This window comes from Podarcis bocagei, assembly GCF_964188305.1.
Source record: "Podarcis bocagei genome assembly, chromosome: 15".
NCBI lineage: Eukaryota > Metazoa > Chordata > Lepidosauria > Squamata > Lacertidae > Podarcis > Podarcis bocagei.
In genome coordinates this window covers 45160790-45178966 of record NC_138141.1, presented here as the reverse complement: position 1 = coordinate 45178966, position 18177 = coordinate 45160790, and the positions used below count along the sequence as shown (strand labels likewise).

Sequence of the window (18177 nt, the reverse complement as noted above, 5' to 3'; positions counted from 1 at the left end):
CGCAGCCTCTCCATCTCCATCTCCAACCGGAGTTTGGCCTGAAGGGTAGGGGGAGAAGGAACCGATGAGACGCCCAAAGGAGGAAGGCTCAGACTTTGCCTCTCTCTCTGCACAAGCCGGGAAGGGTCCATGATAAAGCAGGCAGAGCAAAGGGACCGAAGGGAAAGGGACATCGCACTGCCTAACCTGCTCACATTCCCCACCCACCTACAGCAGCAAAAAATGGTCTCCCCACCCAAACGAGATCAGTTTTGCTACTGGATGGCACAGAGCACAGCAGGCCCGGCTGGCCCAAGAGATGTTCTCCTTCTTCTTTCCCTCCTTCCCTGCACTGACCTACACAAAAGGACTTCTCTTCCCTACTCCACCCAGGACCACAACCTACCAGTATTTGCAGGGAAACCCAATTCTGTCCATCCCCGTGCAGGGAACCACAGGAGGGCAGAATGCAGTTGTGCTCAGGTCCCAGCTGGCTTGATGCAACAGGGCTCATTTTGAGGTTCATAAGAAATACAAATCGGATTTTAAATACTGTACCTCATAAGGGCTGCATCTAACTACTTTTTATCTTGGAGCAGGCCCATTGAAATTAATACCTTAAGTTAGTCATGTCTATTATTCAATGGGTTTACTCTGAATAGTACTAAGGTGGGCTACAACCATAAGAACAGCCTGCTGGATCAAGCTCATGGCCCCCTCATCCAGCCTCCTGTTCTCACAGGGACCAGCCAGTTGCCCCAGTGGGAGCCCCACAAGCGGGACATGAGCACAACAGAAACTCTCCCAAACTGCAATTCCTAGCAACTGGTGTTCAGAGAGGAACCCCAGGTTTCTCTTAAAGCAAGGGTTGCTAACCTGCGGCTGGAGCACAGCATCCATTATCTCCCTGGTCACTGTGCCATGCCGCTTCACACACAGCCCAGCACACACCAGGGACTAGCACCCTGAACGGACCAGGAGCTAAGTCCTTTGGGTCCAGAGGTCAAAGGCAGAGCTACACGGCCAGCTCAGCAGCAAAGGCTCAAGGACTTGCAAACCCTTTGTGGGGTCCCTGCCAGACCTCAAACAGATTTCCAAGTTCAGTCTTAAGTCTCCTGCTGTTAGAAGTTGAAGGATTTGGAGGAAAGGGGACTATATAAGTATAATAAATAGAAATAATAGTGAATACAGGACTGCTGGGAAAACTCAGCCAGTAGAGCAAGAGACTCTTAATCTCAGGTTCAGGGGTTCGAGCCCCACGTTAGCCCCCAAATTCCTGCATTACAGGGGGATGGACTAGATGACCCTTATGGACCTTTCCAACTCTACAATTCTAGGCTTCAGTTTGGGGGGACACGACCCAAGCCCACTGCCCATGCAGTAAGCAGGGGAGGCAGAGACCCTTCAACACATCTCACCTTGGCCCTGCTGGAAAGCTAATTGCCGGCCTTTGCCTTTGTCATTTTCAGTCATCAATATGTATATTTTCCTATATACATAAAAATGCAAGGCTGTCATCATGCGCCCTGATTAGGAGATTTGCCCCATGGCAATCCTGGATTTGCGTAAAGAAAAGAGGAAGCTTTAGGGCAGGGTTTCCCAAACTTGGTCTCCAGCTGCTACTGGACTACAATTCCCATCATCCCTAGCTAGCAGGACCAGTGGATAGGGACGATGGGAATTGTAGCAGCCGAAGACCCAAATTTGGAAAAACCTACTCTAGGGTGTTAATGCAGAGGGGAATGGCAGGGGTAGTTGATGAAGGGAGAGAGCAGGGGCCCAGCCCCTAGTAAAACGCTGTCACAGGGAAAGCAGAGCAAGCTCATTTTCTGCTGCTCTAGAGGCAAGAACCTCAAGCAATGGATTCAAATTACAAGCAAGGAGGGAAAACTATCCAAAGGTAAGAGCTGGTCAACAGTAGAATGGACTCCCTCGGAAGGTGGTGCATAGAGGCTTTTAAACAGGCTGGCTGGCCACCTGCCAGGGATTCTTGAGCTGCGGTTCCTGCATTGCAGGGGGGTCAGACTAGATGACCCTCAGGACCCTTTTCAAACTCGACAATCCTATGATTCTATGTGCTTGCCCCGCTCTCCGGTCCCCTTGCCATCCCCCCCACATGACATATACACTTTCTGGAGAGAGAGAGTTATCTCAAATAGCTCGGCGCAACCTCGCCAGTCCCATCAGCACCACCTGTACTCTATCACACTTAAAAAGCTCTTTCATTTAGCTGGTGGGAATGAAAGGCCCACCAGCCGCCGCCACCAACCAAGAGGCAGAAAGGCCGCTGTGGGCTCTCGCATTGATCTGGCTTGTTTTGCCAGCCGCTGCCATCTTCCCCCCTCTGCCTGGCTCACGCTGGGGCAAGGCCACACTGGGAGCAGCTGGGCACTGAGCTGCGAGCCAGGCCGGCGCACAAAGCTCTGGCGCTTGGGGAGCACAGCAGCCCCTCCGGATCAATGGCTCTGAAAGGCAATTACTTACTCGCCTTGCCGCCGCTGCCTCCGCAGCCTGCATGGCTGCGTCTGCCTGCCTGTTGGCACCTTCCGGAGTCGCAAAGGCAGACACCTCTCCCTCTCCTGGGGCTGGCTGCCGAGGCTCCAACCAGCCGAACTGGAGCCGCAGCAGGAGAAGAATCACGGTGGCGGCAGCAGCAGCAGCTCAGGTGTGTGAAGGGAAGAGGACGGGACGGCCCACACACCCCTGTGAAACCGGCACACCCAGAAAACCGGCAGAGCCAGAGCCGGCAGAGAGAGAGGAGAGAGGAGGAGGAGGAGGAGGAGGCCCCGCCCAGACCAGGCCTTACCTGCTCCAGCATCTGGATGGTGCCTGCCTGTTCATCCAGCTCCTCCTCCTGGTCTTTGGCCTTGGCCTCCAGGTCCCGGAGCTGCTTCCGCACCTTGGCCAGAGACGCCTCATCCTTGGACTCCTGGGAGGAGAGGTCTTGCAGCTCGGCCTCCAGGGACTCCACCTTCTGGGTGACACTGGTGATGCTGGACTCCTTCTCCTGGGAAGGGAGGGACGCGGGGAATGTTTAAGTGCCAGGCAGGGAAGCTCAAAAGCCCCAGGCAGCCCCTCATGAGACAGGTGCTGCTGCTCTGGATCCCAAGAAAAGGCCATCGGGTGAAAGTGGAGGTGGAGGGAGGGTTTTCCTTCAGAGCACACAGCTTAGGGAAGGATCCTCCCTGGGCTAAAGGCACCCAAAGCCACACAGCTGAGGGAGAGTTCCAGCAAGGCCCTTTCCCAGCCTTCCCTGGGAACACAGGAAGTCGTCTCATACAGAGTCGGACCATTGGTCCACCTAGCTTGGTATCATCTGGAGACTGGCTTTCCGTCATTCCCAGAGATGTCGAGAATGGGACCTTGGGCTTCCTGGACGCAAGGAAGGTGTTGAGCTGCTGAAGTGCAGCCATTCCCCAGACCAGACCATTCTTCCATCATACTCAGGACTGATGACACTGACCAGCAGTGGCTCTCTGGGCCTCAGTGGCTCTTCCAGCCCTGCTCAGAGACACTGTTGGGGAATCATAGGGCAAGGAAGGAGATTTTCCGACACTGGAATGGATTTCCCCTGCAGGTGGTGGGCTCTCCTTCACTGGGGGTTTTTAAGCAGAGGTAGTAGGACCATTTGTCCAGGATGCCTTAGTTGAGATTCCTGCCTTGCCGGGGGTTGGACTAGACAATCCTTGGGGGGTCCCCTTCCAACTCTATGATTCTGTGACTGAATCTGGGACCTTATGCATGCAAAGCTAGGTCCTCATTTCCCTTCTGGGGGTGGTGGTTCAGTTTTCAACGCTGCAGGACAGAGCACCCACCTCAAGCTGCTGCTTGAGGCTGAACACCTCAGCGATGAGCATGTCCTTCTCGCGCCCCAGCTTCTCCCGGCCCAGCTTCTCGCGATGGGCCTCTTCGTGGGCCTGTGAGAGCTCGCTGTCAAACCTGTGGGTGAGAGAGACACATGCGCAACTCAGAGTCTGCGCTCTGCTGGCTGAGGATACCTAGCCTGCTCCCTCTGCCACCTGGGCTGCAGCAACAGCTGCCTTCCTCCATTCCTTAGTGCAACTCCATCTGCTGCATGTTTAATTTAATATAAATATGTATACGTTGCTGTGGGGGGGGGTGTCCGCCGAAGCAGCTCTCAAACGTAATTTAAAAAACACAAACAATAAACTGAAATTATGAACCAGCAACAACTTCACTAAAAGCAACGCAGCAGCACCGTTAAGAAAACTCTGGGGACAAGGCAAAAACAAGAGCATGTCTAATTTAACAGAACCATTGTGGTGGTGTTTTCTGAAGTATAGGAGGGCAGAGTTTAAGCAAGACTTCCAGGGCCTGTGCGCCAGTGAAGGTCTTGCTCCACATCCCCACAACCTGTGGCTCAGATGGTGGCAAGACATGGAAGAGTCTCAGCACTCCATACTGAGGTCCAGCTGGGAACTGCCACCACTAGGTAAGAAGCTGGGAGGCCCCTGGGCTCCACCCTGCTCCCAAGAACATCACAACTATGGAACTATGGAACTCCCCTCCACAGGAGGCAGTGAGGACCAATAACTTGGGTGGCTTTAAAAGAGGATTAGACAAATTCATGGAAAAGAAGGGCTATCTGCCACCACAGCTGGAGGCAGCACTGCTTCTGAATACCAGTTGCTGGAAACCGCAAAGAAGGGAGATTGCTGTGATTGCTTGCAGGTTTCCCTGTGGGGCATCCGGTGAGAACAAGATGCTGGACTAGATGGGCCACCGGCCTGATCCAGCAGGCCCGTCTTATGTTCTTACATCGGGAGCATGACAGCGTCTGTCCTTGAATCAAGGCCCCTGCCGAAAGAAGCTTGTTCAGGCCCAAACCATAAACTGAGAACGTCGGTTTGAGAGCTGCTCACATGCACCTGATCTTATCCCAGCAGCCAGAAAAGCAAGAATTTTGCTTTTTAAAAAGTTGTTTTTAATGAACTGCTAATACTTCCATTTTTTATGGGTATTAGAACCACAATGGCTTGTTTCTGGAGAGATCTGAACAAGGCCAGTATTTATTTCTGGTGTGGGAACTTGCTTTATTAGATAAAGCTCAACCCACAAGCTATGCACTTCCAGGGAAAAATGTTTTTAAAAAATAAAAATTGCAGAGGTTTGCTTTCTTTTTATTACATATGTCAATAAGGAAGAACACGGTCCATCACCTCCCTCTGCTTATCAATGGATTTCGTTGATTCAATAATATATGCTATTATTGCTCTCTAAGATTCATCCCACCGGTAACACTAATGGGTTTTATTTTATCCCATGTTTAAAAGCATACTCAAACTTTTACTTTTATTGTACCAGCCTGGTATGTGTGTGTGTTGCTAATGATGTTAGCTCAATGAAAAGAAAACAGGGGGAAATTAAAGGGTTTCCTCACAAAAGCTGAATTCTGCACTTGCTATTGAACTGATCGCACGGCGGAAGACCTGACGGACGGGTGGTTCTGGAGACAAGCCTGCTCCCACCTCGCTGTTTTGAAATCAACCTGCAGCCTCGATAGCTGCGCACACAGAGCCCTGGCACAGCCATGGGGAGCTCGTTTCGCCTCCTTCCCGCCCCCTCCCTCCCTCTTGAAGCTTCTGCCTGCCACCCGCCTGCCACCCGCTAGCTGGGTCCCCTGCCAAGAGCCTTCCCCCCCCACCCCTCTGCTTTAAACCTGCTCTCAGCTGGGGGCCTCTCAACTCCTCTGTTTACAAGCCTTTAATTTCCACCAGAAGAGCCGCAAAGCAGGGAGCAAATTGCAGAGAATCCTCCCCGGTGCCTTCCCTGAATTGCTAATCGAAAGATCCTGCCTGTTATTGTCGGGGAGCTGGGGGGGAAATTAAGAGAGGTGTGGAGGATGCAAGGTGTGTGGGAAGGTGGGGTTAAGGGCTTGCTGGCAGAGAGAGACAGCGAGCAGAAAAGTCAATGAAGATGAAAGCCTGCACAGGAAAGGAGGGCTACCAAGCAGGCACATGCACACACAGCGTTCAGAGTTCCTGCTGGGTCTGGGGCCCAGCTAGCCGAGCATCTTGTTCTGGACACTAGCCACAATGGCTGTGCTCTTGGAAGCAATATTTCCGCTGGGAATCTCAAGTGGGGAAGGCGCTGTTGTGCTCAGGTCTTGCTTTCTGGCTCCCCCCTGGGAAATCTAGCAGGCCACAGGATGCCGGGCTAGATGGGGCCCCCTTTGGCCTCATCCAGCAGGACTCTTCTGATGTTTACGGGTGGCGCAGCAGAGTTACAGATCAAATCAGGGAAGCCCTGAGTTCAAATCCCTGCCCAGCCAGAGAGGGAGAGGGAGAGGGAGAGGGACTGTCCCCAGCTAACAACCTTATAGGGTTGTTGTGAAGGGTAACTTGGGCTAGATGTGGCCTTAAAACAAAAAGCAGCATCACGATAGATGCTGGAGGCAAAGACCAAGAGAAGGCCTGTTGCCTCTCCTGCCCCACTTGTGGGCTTCCCAGGGCTAGCCACAGCTGGAACCCAGAATGCTGGAGGACATGGAGCCTTGGCCTGAGGCAGCAGAACTCTTTTTATTCCTTCTGTCAGCTGTGCAACAGAGCTAGCCAAACTCAAATGACTGGTATCTGGGGCTCCAGATGAACCCCATGGGGTGTGTGAACCCCACTGACTAGAGCCACCCAGGGGTCCTGCCCTACATCACCGGAGGCCTCAAGGACTCTCTCTTGCAGGGCAGGAGAAAGCCACAGCGGAGCCGGCGCAAACTCCTCTCCAATTTCTATCCTTGGCTCCGTGGTGAAACATCAGTGTCGCCCGCCCATTTATTTAGTGACCCATGTTAAACGTCCAGTCAACTAATCCCCATTCTTCTCCGCGCCGAGTAATAAATAGCGGCATTAACGCGGGCTCTGCTCTTCGGAAATTGAAATTAATTAGGTTGATTCTCTCACTCGCTGGGTCTCTCTCTTTTCTTCCTCTCTCTTTCTGCCGTGTGATCATTACCATAATGAGATGAAAGCGTCTCCACTGCTTAATAACATTTTTTTCCTTAGGAGGAAAAAAAAAGTGAGCGGAGTCTCGTAATGGGAGAGGAGATGGTGAGGGAAGGAGAGGGCGGGGGGGGGGGGGAGAAGGATGGAGGGCACAGTCCAGGCTCTGATGCCAACGGCTCTCCAGACAACTTCTCAGTTCCTTAATTGCTCATCATTAGATGGCACTACCTGGATTTGCAGCAAACAGCAGCAGCGGGGGTGGGGGTGGGGTTGGGGGAGGGACACACTGGCTGCCTTCTCTGGCCATTCTGCCCCAACAAAGTTGAGCAGTGAAATGAGATGCAGATTGGTGGGGAGAGGAAAGTTAGGTGAACCTCTGCAACACACAGGGACAAGGCAGTAGCACCCACAGAGACACAGCTGGCATCTTCCGCACAGGAGGGGACACTCTGCGATGGGACTCCTGGGGGTGGCAAGCTAAACTGGGGGTGGGGGCTCTCCTGGGGAAGGAGCAGAGAAACCTGCACATAGTTAAACTGTGGAACTCACTTGCAAAGGAGGCGGCGATGGCCACCAACTTAGACGACAGCTTTAAAAGAGGCTTAGACCATTTCGTGGAGGAGGTGAGGGCCATCGAAGGTTATTAGCCAGGATATCATAGAATCATAGAGTTGGAAGAGACCACAAGGGCCATCGAGTCCAACCCCCTGCCGAGCAGGAAACACCATCAGAGCACTCCTGACATATGGTTGTCAAGCCTCTGCTTAAAGACCTCCAAAGAAGGAGACTCCACCACACTCCTTGGCAGCAAATTCCACTGTCGAACAGCTCTTACTGTCTTACTATGGCTCTGCTCTGCCTCCATGGCTGGGTGGGCAGCAATGCTTCTGACCACCAGATGCTAGAAACCACAGGGAGATGGCTCTGATGCTCAGCTCCTGTTTGAAGGTTTCCCACAGGCATCTGGTCGGCCACTGGAGGACAAGATACGGGACTAGGTGGGCCACTGGCCTGATCCAGCAGGTTCTTCTTCTGTTCTTGACGGTCAAATTAGCACAATGCTGAATTCCACCCAATAATTAAAATTACACAGCACTGGGCGGGGGTGAATGGACCTAGGACTGGGCTTCACGGGCTGCATTGTTGAGCTGTGCTCCCACCAACACACCCTGAGGCAGGTGCTACAAGGCACAGCTGTCAACCTTTCCATTTTCTTGTGAGGAATCCTATTTGGAATAAGGGAATTTCCCTTTAAAAAAGGGAAACGTTGACAGCTATGCTACAAGGGGATGTCAGAAATTTGTTTCTACAGAACCAGACCGAGCAGAAAGTCGACTGGGCTCTATCGGCAGATCAGCTGGGTGGAAGAGGCAATGTGGTGCGGTGGTTAGAATCCTGAACCAGGACCTGGGGGACCAGGGTTCAAATCTTCCCTTGGGTGTAAACCCCACTGGGTGACTTTGGGCCAGTCACTATCTCTCAGCCTAGCCTACTTCACAAGGTTGTTGTGAGATTAAAATGGGGAGGGGGAGAAGTGTGTACACCACCCTGAGCAACTTGGAGAACAAACGAACAAAATGATCTGAAGTAGATGAGACACGGGTTTCTGACTCCCAGATTGCTTCACCATAGGTCCCTGGACACCTTCTCAGGTCAGATGATGATGCCATCTTGCTGAAGGTCAGGGCCCAGTCAGTGCCTGGAGGGGGGAGACCACCTTGGGACTCTCCCCCCCTGCACTGCATGCTGTTTTGAGTGTCACAGTGACAGATGTGAGAAGCATTCCAAAGCCACAGCAACAGCAGAAAGAGGCCTCCCACACCCAAAGCCCCTTCCCTAAAAAGCACCTGTTGGAATTCCTGATTTGTGCTAAGAATAGATCTGTACTTTGCACATGGAGGCTGCCACAGTCTGCGGCTGGGAAGGTGCATCAGGGAATTGGCACCGTTCTACAACGGCCACCAGCACCAGTGAGCTGCTCTTCCGCACCCAGCTGCAGTCGGCAGGCCTTGGGGATCTTACAAGGAAGAGCTCTTCCCACTCCTGCCCGGCGACTGGCTCAAGGCCCTCCCTGCCACCCGCCTCTCACCTGCGCTGCTTCTTCTCCAGCTCGTGGTTGCGGCCTTGCTGGCCTTCCAAGTGCAGCTTGGTGTCCTGCAGCTCGGCCGTCAGCCGCTGGCACTTCTTCTTCAGCGTCTGCAGGGCACGCTGGCTCTCCTCGCTGTCCGCTTGCAAGTCGGTCAGCTGTGAAGGGAAGAGGGCCGTCAGAGGGCCTGGGAGAAAAGCCTGGCTGCGGGGTCAGGCCAATGGCCCATCTAGACCAGTGTCCCTTTCTCACAGTGGCCAACTAGATGCCCCAAAGGGAAGTCCACAAGCAGGGCCTGAGCCCAACAGCCCCTCTCCAGTTGCTGTTCCCCATCAGCTGGTATTCAGAGGTAGACTGTGCCTGGGCATGGAGACTCTCCTTAAGAAGAGACTGGCTGCTGAGCCAGGCCAAAGAAGACCCACCTCGTCCAGTATCCTGTTTTCACGCTGGCTGATCAGATGGGCTGATCAGGTGCCCCTTATGGGATGCCAGCAAGCAGGACCCGGGCACAAGGGCTCTTTCCCACTCCTGCAGCTTCCATCAAGGGGTATCCAGGAGCATTGCTGCCTCCTATGCCCTTTTCAAATGTGTGAAGGGGTGTTATTGGGTTGTTGTTTTTATTTTGATTATGTATTTTGTGGTTTTATATTCTGATTTTATTCTGTGAACTGCCTCAAGACCTGCGGGCACAGGGCAGTGTATGAATTAAATATAAATAAATAAATAAATCCAACCATAGAGGCAGGGCATAGCCATTTGTGGGCTTGGAGAGTACTGAACGATTGACTTAGTCCAAATTTCTGCCCCTCCCCACACAAACCCTCTCCATTCCAATCTCTCTCTCTCCCTCTCACTTTCTCGCTCACAAAAGATTTAATATGTGCCACGACCAGACAGCAAGTGGATCTCCCAGTGCGTTTACAGAGCAAACTGTTCCCAGGAGTATTAAGGCAGCATCACGGGCCACATGACACAGGCCACTGCAATGGTCAGCCTGTTTCCTTCTTCCCTACGTGGTGCCCAAGTCTGGCCAGAAATCACCCCCCCCCCATTTTAGGAGCAAAGAAGGGAAGGTTGTGGGACTCGTTGTGCAACGGCAGCTAAGTTGCCACACTGTGCCAGCAGCCAACACAACATGCCCATAAAAGCAGAGGCGGCAAAGCAAAACAGTGGAGGGAGCTTTTAAAAACTTAAATGAAACAGACAACTGGACAAAGCACCTTGCAAGAGCACGCAACTCCAGCCAATTAGTCACGAGTTGTGGCAGAAAAGGGTGGGAAGAGCAAGGCATCCTGGGAAATTGAGAGAGAGGGATGTGCTTTGGCAGCACAGAGGAAAGGGCTGCCCGGTCGGTGCCCAGCGCATCAAGGTGTGCTGAAGGGAGAGGGAGGAGGAGGAGAGGCCAGGTGACCGTGAAAGAGAGAGAAAACTGACCCGTCGCTCCAGCTGCCTCTTGCCCTGCTGCTCCACCTCCAGCTTGTCCTCAAACTCCTGCTGCAGGCGCTTCTTGGTGAAATCGATCTCGCGGACGGCGCGCTCGTACTTCAGGCGCCACTCGCCACCTGCAAGGAGAAGGAGGAAGATAGAACAGAGGTTAGGCGGCCAAGGATGAGCTGAGAGAAAAAACCTCGTCCTTATCCCCGAGCCCGCAGACACAGGCGACCACAGGTGTCACTTTGTGGAGCAAGGACTTGGTGGCAGATGGGTTGGGTTCAGAAATGAAAACGTAAGGACATAAGACAAGTCTGGCTGGATCAGGCCAATGGATCCTCTAGTCTAGTTCTCACAGTGGCCAACCAAACGCCCCAAGGGGAAGCTCACCAGCAGGACCCAGGTGCAAGATCACTCTGTCCCCCTGCGATTCGCAGCAACTGGCATTCAGAGGCATTATGCCTCTGATGGAGGTGACAGAACAGAGCCATCATGGCAAGTCACCACTGACAGCCTTGCCCTCTATTAATCTGTCAAATCTAAACACTTACATTTCCAGACCAGCCTCTCCAAACCATGAGGACTAGTAACTTAACTTTAAACATAAGAGACCAAAGCTTGAGCTATCTGAAATCCGTCTGCTTTGCATAATTCAGTCTACTGCCAAATAGAATTATGTATTCTGTGGTTTTATATTCAGATTTTATTCTGTGAACCGCCCTGAGACCTGTGGGTATAGGGTGGTATATAAATTCAAAAGGAAGGAAGGAAGGAAGGAAGGAAGGAAGGAAGGAAGGAAGGAAGGAAGGAAGGAAGGAAGGAAGGAAGGACTGGAGAATGGACAGAGAATGGGGGAGCTGGACACAGCCAAGACAAGGAGCAGGGAATGTGAATGTTTTTTAGGGTGGCCCACCTGAGTCGTCGTCGTCCATCTCGCCGTTGAGCTCAGCGGCACGGATGAGACGGGCCTCCATCACCTCCATCTCCATGGAGTCCATCTGCTTCTTAAGAGCATCGTACTTGGCCTGGAAGGCGGAAGAGGCAAGTCACTTCAGAACACACAAGGGGCTGGCAAGGCCGCTCCCCTGACCCCACTTCACCAGTGGGGCAGACCCTGCTGAGATGCTACTGTGCAGGAGGAGGCCAGGTGGCCAAAGGCAGGGCTGAGATCAGACGGGCCCCGAACATTATTATTGCATTATTCAACTGCCTTTTACATCCATGCTAAGGCAATTCACAAATGCTTATAATAAAAAATAGCTAAAAATAGTTTTTAAAGGGGAACAAAGTGAACACCTTAAGGCAGAGAGACTCCCAGCTGAGAAAGCTTGTCGGAGCAAAAATGCCTGCAATGGTTTCTGGAGAGTTCAGATTGTGGGCGCCTGTCGTGTCTCGACATGGATCCTGTTCCCCAGAAGGCAGGCAGCCGCACTGACAGCCCTGCTCTGCGTTACTGCAAAGTGGGCTTCAGATACTTTGGGGACACAAGGTGGGAGTTTGTAGCAGCTGGAGGCTGGCAGCTTCAGCAAGCAGGCAGAAGCCCAAGGCTGCTTTCTTGTGGGGATTTGTTTCCTATTTATTATTGCTATGTCTGCGTTCACCCAATGCAACCTCAGGGACCTCCCCTGTGCAGGGGTCAAACGCTCAAATCTCCCACGCGCTCAGGAGCACCACCGCTTTCCAGAGGGAGGAGAAATGTCAAGCAGAACCAAACCTAGAAGCAGCATTCAAAAGAAGGCTGACCTGGCCCCCCAGGGCTGATCTCTTTTGGGGGGGCCAAGCAAAGCCCTCTATGTTTTATTTTGTTTATTTTAAAGCCATTTTTATGATGGCTCTTTTATTATTAAATTATCCCTTTGGGAAAGTACATTATTATCATCTCCGGAAACAATCTTTGGAAACTTCTGTCAAAGGGCAGGGAAACATGTGCTCAGAGAATTAGCCCTATCATACCACTTTAAACGGTCATGGCTTCACCCAAAGAATTCTGGGAGCTGTAGTTTATTGAGGGTGCTGAGAGTTATTTTAAATGGTTTTTGTTTTGTTTTGTTAGTTGTATGTTAGTGTTTTGCAGTTGTTGTTGTTTTTTGTATTGTATTGTATTATTGTATGTTTTTTCTTTTTTGGTTTTTTGTAGTGTTGTGTTCAATTTGTTGGAAAACTAATAAATATTATTATAAAAGGGGGGAAAAAGAGAGTTATTAGAACACCCTCCACTCCCTTCTCAGAGCTACAATTCCCAGGATGGCTTAACAACCAATCCTTCTTCATGGGGAACTCTGGGAAATATAGTTCTGGGAAAGGGAACAGGGGGTCTCCTAATAACTCTCAGCAAACAAACGACAATTCCCCAAATTCTTTGAGGGGAAGCTAAGCCTGATATTGACTTAAATGCATGGTGTGAATGTGGCTTTAGTGCCACGCAGGAACCCAACTGATCTGGCACAGAAAGCTGAATGACAACCATGGAGTCTTTCTTTGGGGTGGCCAGGTTGGGTTGGGGCTGAGGAGCACTTGCTTAGCCCTGCCCCACCCCCCGCAAAGCGTCCTGGGTTCTGCCCCACTTGGCTGACCTGCAGATCCTTCATGTCCTTCTCTGCTCGCAGCCGCTCTGCTGTCTCAGCGTCCAGGAGCTGGGAAGCAGATTCTCCCGTGTTCCTCTCGTCGGTCAGTTCTGAGCTCAGCTCCGAGATCTAGAGGTGGGGGAAGTAAGTGGCAGGGTTGGGATTTTGCACACTACTTTCACTAATATGTGCCCTTTTTATGGACACTTTACACTAGTTTATGCCTTTATGCACCTGCCCTGTGGAACGCCCTCCCACCTGATGTCAAAGAGAAAAACAACTACCAGACTTTTAGAAGACATCTGAAGGCAGCCCTGTTCAGGGAAGCTTTCAATGTTTAACAGACCACTGTATTTTAATACTTTGTTGAAAGCCTCCCAGAGTGGATGAGGAAACCCAGCCAGATGGGTGGGGTATAATTAATTAATTAATTAATTAATTAATTAATTAATTAATTCTAGTGCACATTCCTTGGCTGGAGACCAATATTGGAAAATTTGGATTAGGGTAGGTTCACTTTGAAATGCAAAATTATTTGAATTTCTTCCCCTCTCCCCCCCCCCACCATCCCTGCTGGGACGTGACCTGATCTAAAGTAGTTCACGACAGCAGCAGCAGCAGTACCCCCATCACCACCACCCTACAAATACATGGTATAAACAAACCAACAAAGAAACGGCTCTCCGGCCGCCTGTCTGGGTTAAAGGTGTGTCTGCAAAGGCTGGATCCTGCTGCACTAAGTCCTGGGTTGCTGCGTGCAGCTCCTGACTTGGCTCTCAGGAGCCTGGATCCTCGTGCCCTACACCCTGCTTCCATGCAGCTCCTAGCACTCGCTTCCGGGGCTGGAGCGGAAGGCTCACTTAAGAGGCGAGAGCTGGGGCATCCCGGGAACCACCTCACCTTGCTCTCCAGGCGGTCGCTGCTGAGTCGCAGTTCGTTCCTCTCCTTCTCCACCTTCTCCAGCCGGCTCTTCAGCTGCTGGATTTCCTCCTGTTCAGAAGGCAAAGGCAAGGTCAGGCCAAAGGCTGTCAAGCAGCAGCAGCAGCAGCAGTGACCAAGTCCCAAGAGTCCCTGCCTTGGGATTTGGAGCCACAGCGTTAGTCAAGAGAGAAAGACCTGCTTGGATCCAGGACTGTTATTATGACCATCTTCAGAAGTATTGTTTGAAGTTATATCCCACCTGCCCTCCCAACTAAGTCCAGGGAGGAAAACACACAAGCGACGGAACGATTAAAGTATACTTAAAATGTTTCCAATTCAGACACAGAACGGCATGCAGAAGGACCTCGATTAAAAAGGATCAGGGAGCAGGTGGGGAAAAGACCTTTCCCTAAGACCCTGGGAAGCCTGTGTCTTTCATCCAAGGATAGAGACAGACCTGAGCAACAGGCCACTTGTTTTTTTAATCTCCAGACAGGGAAATGAGCCGCTGTGCGTTTCTCCCTCCCAAAAGGCCTCAGGGCAACCTGAAACCTGCCCTGCACCATCTAAGCCTCATCTGAGTGTCTGCTGCCTCCTCCCTCAAGGCTCTTACAAGACGCAGGCTGGTGGCTTCACCACCAGACAACTTCCTTCCTCACCCGGCTCCTATGATTTGTTTACTAACTAGCCTGGGATTAAGAGTTCTGGAGGAGGAGTCAGAAGCTTGCACACTATTTGGTGATGTTTCAGCTCATGGGTAGGCAAACTAAGGCCCAGGGGCCAAGTCCGGCCCAATCGCCTTCTAAATACGGCCCGCGGATGGTCCGGGAATCAGCATGTTTTTACATGAGTAGAATATGTCCTTTTATTTAAAATGCATCTCTGGGTTATTTGTGGGGCATAGGAATTTGTTCATTTCCCCCCAAAAAATCTAGTCTTGCCCCCCACAAGGTCTGAGGAACAGCAGCCGGCCCCCGCTGAAAAAAAATGCTGACCCCTGTTTTAGCTGCTCTAATGTGGAGTTGGAAAAAGAAGTCCCTGCTGCAATGATCCTCCAGTTAAATACCTGGCAAGTAGGGAAGACCTCAGACGCTTCTGGTACTCTGCCCACTTTTGGCAGGCAAGGTAATTGCTACTAAACAGGTCAGGGTTGGGGAACCTCCAAGCCTCTGAATTTGGCCCAAGAAGTCATTCCGGGCACACCCACTTGTCAGTCACTTGATGTCACAGGATGTCAGGTGCAGAGAACCATTCTCCCTGACCATAGTGCTACGTGCCAAGATTAGAGGTAAGGGGGTTTCTTCTCTCCAATCTCGGCGTTGTCGCCAACTGAGCTCTACTCAGAGTAGACCCACTGCAAATAATGAGCTTTAGCTGTGTTTATTACCTTCAGGTCTACTCCGAGCAGGACTAGCATTAGACACAACACTTGGAGCTAAACAACACAGGGCTAAGATTGGAAATCAACCTCTGTTTCCTTTGATGGTAAAAGGCAGCGGCAGCAGGAGAAGCTTATCAGTGATCTCAGTGCTGGACAGCGCCAAGATGAGAGATAAGCCTGGGCTCACTCCCAGGCTTGAAATTTGAATCAGCGGGCATCATGCGATGCCAAGTGACCAACAGGCGGGTGGCACCACCCACCTGCTAAAAAATGGCCCGAGGGCAGGCTAAAAACACTTGTCCACCCCTGATGCCGGCAAAAGCAAGTCTTGCATGTAGACACAATGCCAGATGATAAACCCCTCGGAGGCAAGGGGGGAAATAAATGTAATAACAATTAACAGCCCTCCCTGAAAGCTTGGAGAGCTTCTGCCAGTCAGTGTAGGCAACACTAAGCCAGGTGGACCAATGACCTGACTCAGCATAAGGCTGCCCCCACCCCAGTTTTCCCCATGCAGCCCAGAGACGGTACGCACATCTTTGCCCCTGATCTGGTCCTCTGTGAGCTGAACTTCGATGAGAGGCCTGACGGTGGTGAAGAGTTTCCACCAGGGCCAGTTCTTCACCCCTTTGTTCTTCTTGATGTTCTTCTGCACACAGCGGATGGCCAGGTCTTGGATCTGCATCATTTGGGGGGGGGGGAGAGAAGAGGAGGAGAAAGAGGAGGACACCGGGTCAAGGAACCCCCCCCCCACACACACACACACTTCCCCAATGGGAGGCCTTGGCCTGAGGGTCAGTGTGGTGCAATGGTTAGAGCATCAGACTAGGACCTGGGAGACCAGAGTTCAAATCCCCACTTGGCCACTGGGTGTGACCTTGGGCCACTTCCTGCCTCTCTCAACCTCGCCTACCTCGCAGGGTTGTTGTGGGGTTTAAAGGAGGAGTAGGGAGAACTGCATATGCCACCTGGAGCTCCTTGGAGAAAGAGGTGGGATACAAGATGCAATAAAATACAAAACAAATGGAAAGCCTAAGGCGAGGGTGCATGTGGGGGTGTTCCTGAACTCTTCTGCGAGACTACACGTCGGGGAGAGAGGAGAATCTGCAGGCAAGAAAGGGAGTTACGCTTTCCCATCTTAAAATTAGTCATCATTCCGTCTCCTTTATTACTGTTTCCCGCTGGCAAAGCAGCCACCCCCCCAACCCCGGCCATAAAGCCTAATCTTGCCGAAAACATTGGGCCCGCTTGGCCGTCTCGTTTATGCACTCGGTAATAAGCGGAGGAGCTGACACAGCTCTTTAATCTGCACGCTAACGGCCTCTGCCCGCCCTGCTGCTGCAAAGAGCTCCCCCGCCCACCCCCAAGCAAAACAGGGAAGCTCAGTCGTGGAGCTGCTTGCTTTGCGAGCAGAAGGACCCTGGTTCAACCCTGGGGGGAAAGACTCTCTGCCTGAAACTCTGGCGAGCTGCTGCCAGTCAGTGTAGGCAACACTGAGCTAGATGAAGCTGGCTGCAAGATTATGGCAACTTCACATTTAAATCAGCTCTTTATTCAGAAGCATGAGGACTGGAATCTTTCTTTCTTTTTAAGGGGAAGGGCTGCAGCCAAGTGGTAGAGCTATCTGCTCTGCATGCAGAAGGCCCCGGGTGCAATTCCTGGCAGCATATTCTGGGAAGGGGGCGAGGCTAGGAACCTCCTTCCTGCATGAAAGTCCAGACAGCCACTGCTGCCAGTCGGTGGAGGCAATCCTGAACTGGATGAACACATCCGTGTGATTCAGCATAAGGAAGTTTCTGATGTTCCTACACTCCACACCATCCCAACCCGACGGAGAGAGACAAACTTGCCCCTCTGTTCTAGAGCCCCTGCAGGATTCCTTCCCCACGCCCAGGACTCCCTTCCCATGCCTGGAAGAAGGTGAACTTGCCCTCCTCATCTTCTCCTAGGGATGGAGGGGACCCTCACAGCCGCCCCCTAATGTCATGAGAGACATCTCCCCCCACAAACATACACACACAGATATAAAAAGGCACATGTGCACCCATACAGAGAGAGGGAAAGAAAAAGAGAGAGAGAGACTCCATACCTGCTAGAGGATTAAAGATCCCTCTTCCCTAAACTTGGGGAGTTCCCAGCTGTGCTCTGTGCAGAGCTTGCAATCCTGGGCCTCTGCCCAGTGCCTGTGGGAGGCACAGCTGCCCATTTTAGGCCAAGCAAGGAGGCCGCCAGCAGGAGACGTAAACGCAAGAGGGGTGGCAAGAGCAGGATGGGGGGGGGAGTGTGTGTGTGTGTGTAAGAGAGAGAGAGACAGACAGAGACATGGAGGCAGGCTGACACTAATTCCCCTTCCTCCCCCCCCCCTGGACTTCTAAGGGCTCCCCCTGCCCCCACCCCCAGAATACCTTTCTCTTCTTGAAGTGCTGGCGTGCAAGGAAGCCCCGACAGGCTGCCTGGAAAAGCGTGATGTTTCTGCTCATCTGCTTATCCCGCTGCTCCTCCAGCTTGGGCAGTGTCCCTGCCCGGAAAAACACCTTTTCGAGGGGGGTGGGGGAGAAGATGGAGGGAGAAAGGGGGAAGGTTAATTCAAAGCACTCTATTCAAAACCATGAGGCCTAGAATCTTTATTTTTAGGGGAAGAGCTGCAGCAGTAGTAGAGCTACCTGCTTGGCCCGCAGAAGGTCCCAGGTTCAAGTCCCAGTGGCATCTCCAGGTCGGGCTGCAAGAGATCACTGCCTGGAATGCCAGAAAGCCACTGCTGCCAGTCTGGGCAGACAATGCTGAGCTAGGTGGGCTGTTGGCCAATGGGCCCATCTGGTCCATGATCCTGTTCTCACAGTGGCCAACCAGACACCC

The 18177-nt window shown here is 52.1% G+C and overlaps 1 protein-coding gene across 17 annotated transcripts in view; it reads right to left on the bottom strand.

The window, feature by feature from the left end:
• The window catches only part of MYO18A (myosin XVIIIA), a 145316-nt gene that overhangs the window by 30755 nt on the left and 96384 nt on the right, over positions 1–18177 (bottom strand). For all 17 annotated transcript variants that reach the window (XM_081171931.1, XM_081171932.1, XM_081171924.1 and 14 more), the window contains 10 exons: positions 17727–17855; positions 15857–16000; positions 13920–14009; positions 13029–13148; positions 11369–11480; positions 10459–10586; positions 9028–9182; positions 3795–3918; positions 2786–2986; positions 1–38 (listed from right to left, as the gene is read on the bottom strand). The exon at positions 1–38 is cut by the window's left edge and continues 73 nt beyond it. In XM_081171931.1, coding sequence (XP_081028057.1) covers positions 1–38; positions 2786–2986; positions 3795–3918; positions 9028–9182; positions 10459–10586; positions 11369–11480; positions 13029–13148; positions 13920–14009; positions 15857–16000; positions 17727–17855 — 1241 coding nt within the window. The remainder of the gene's footprint in view (positions 39–2785; positions 2987–3794; positions 3919–9027; positions 9183–10458; positions 10587–11368; positions 11481–13028; positions 13149–13919; positions 14010–15856; positions 16001–17726; positions 17856–18177) is intronic.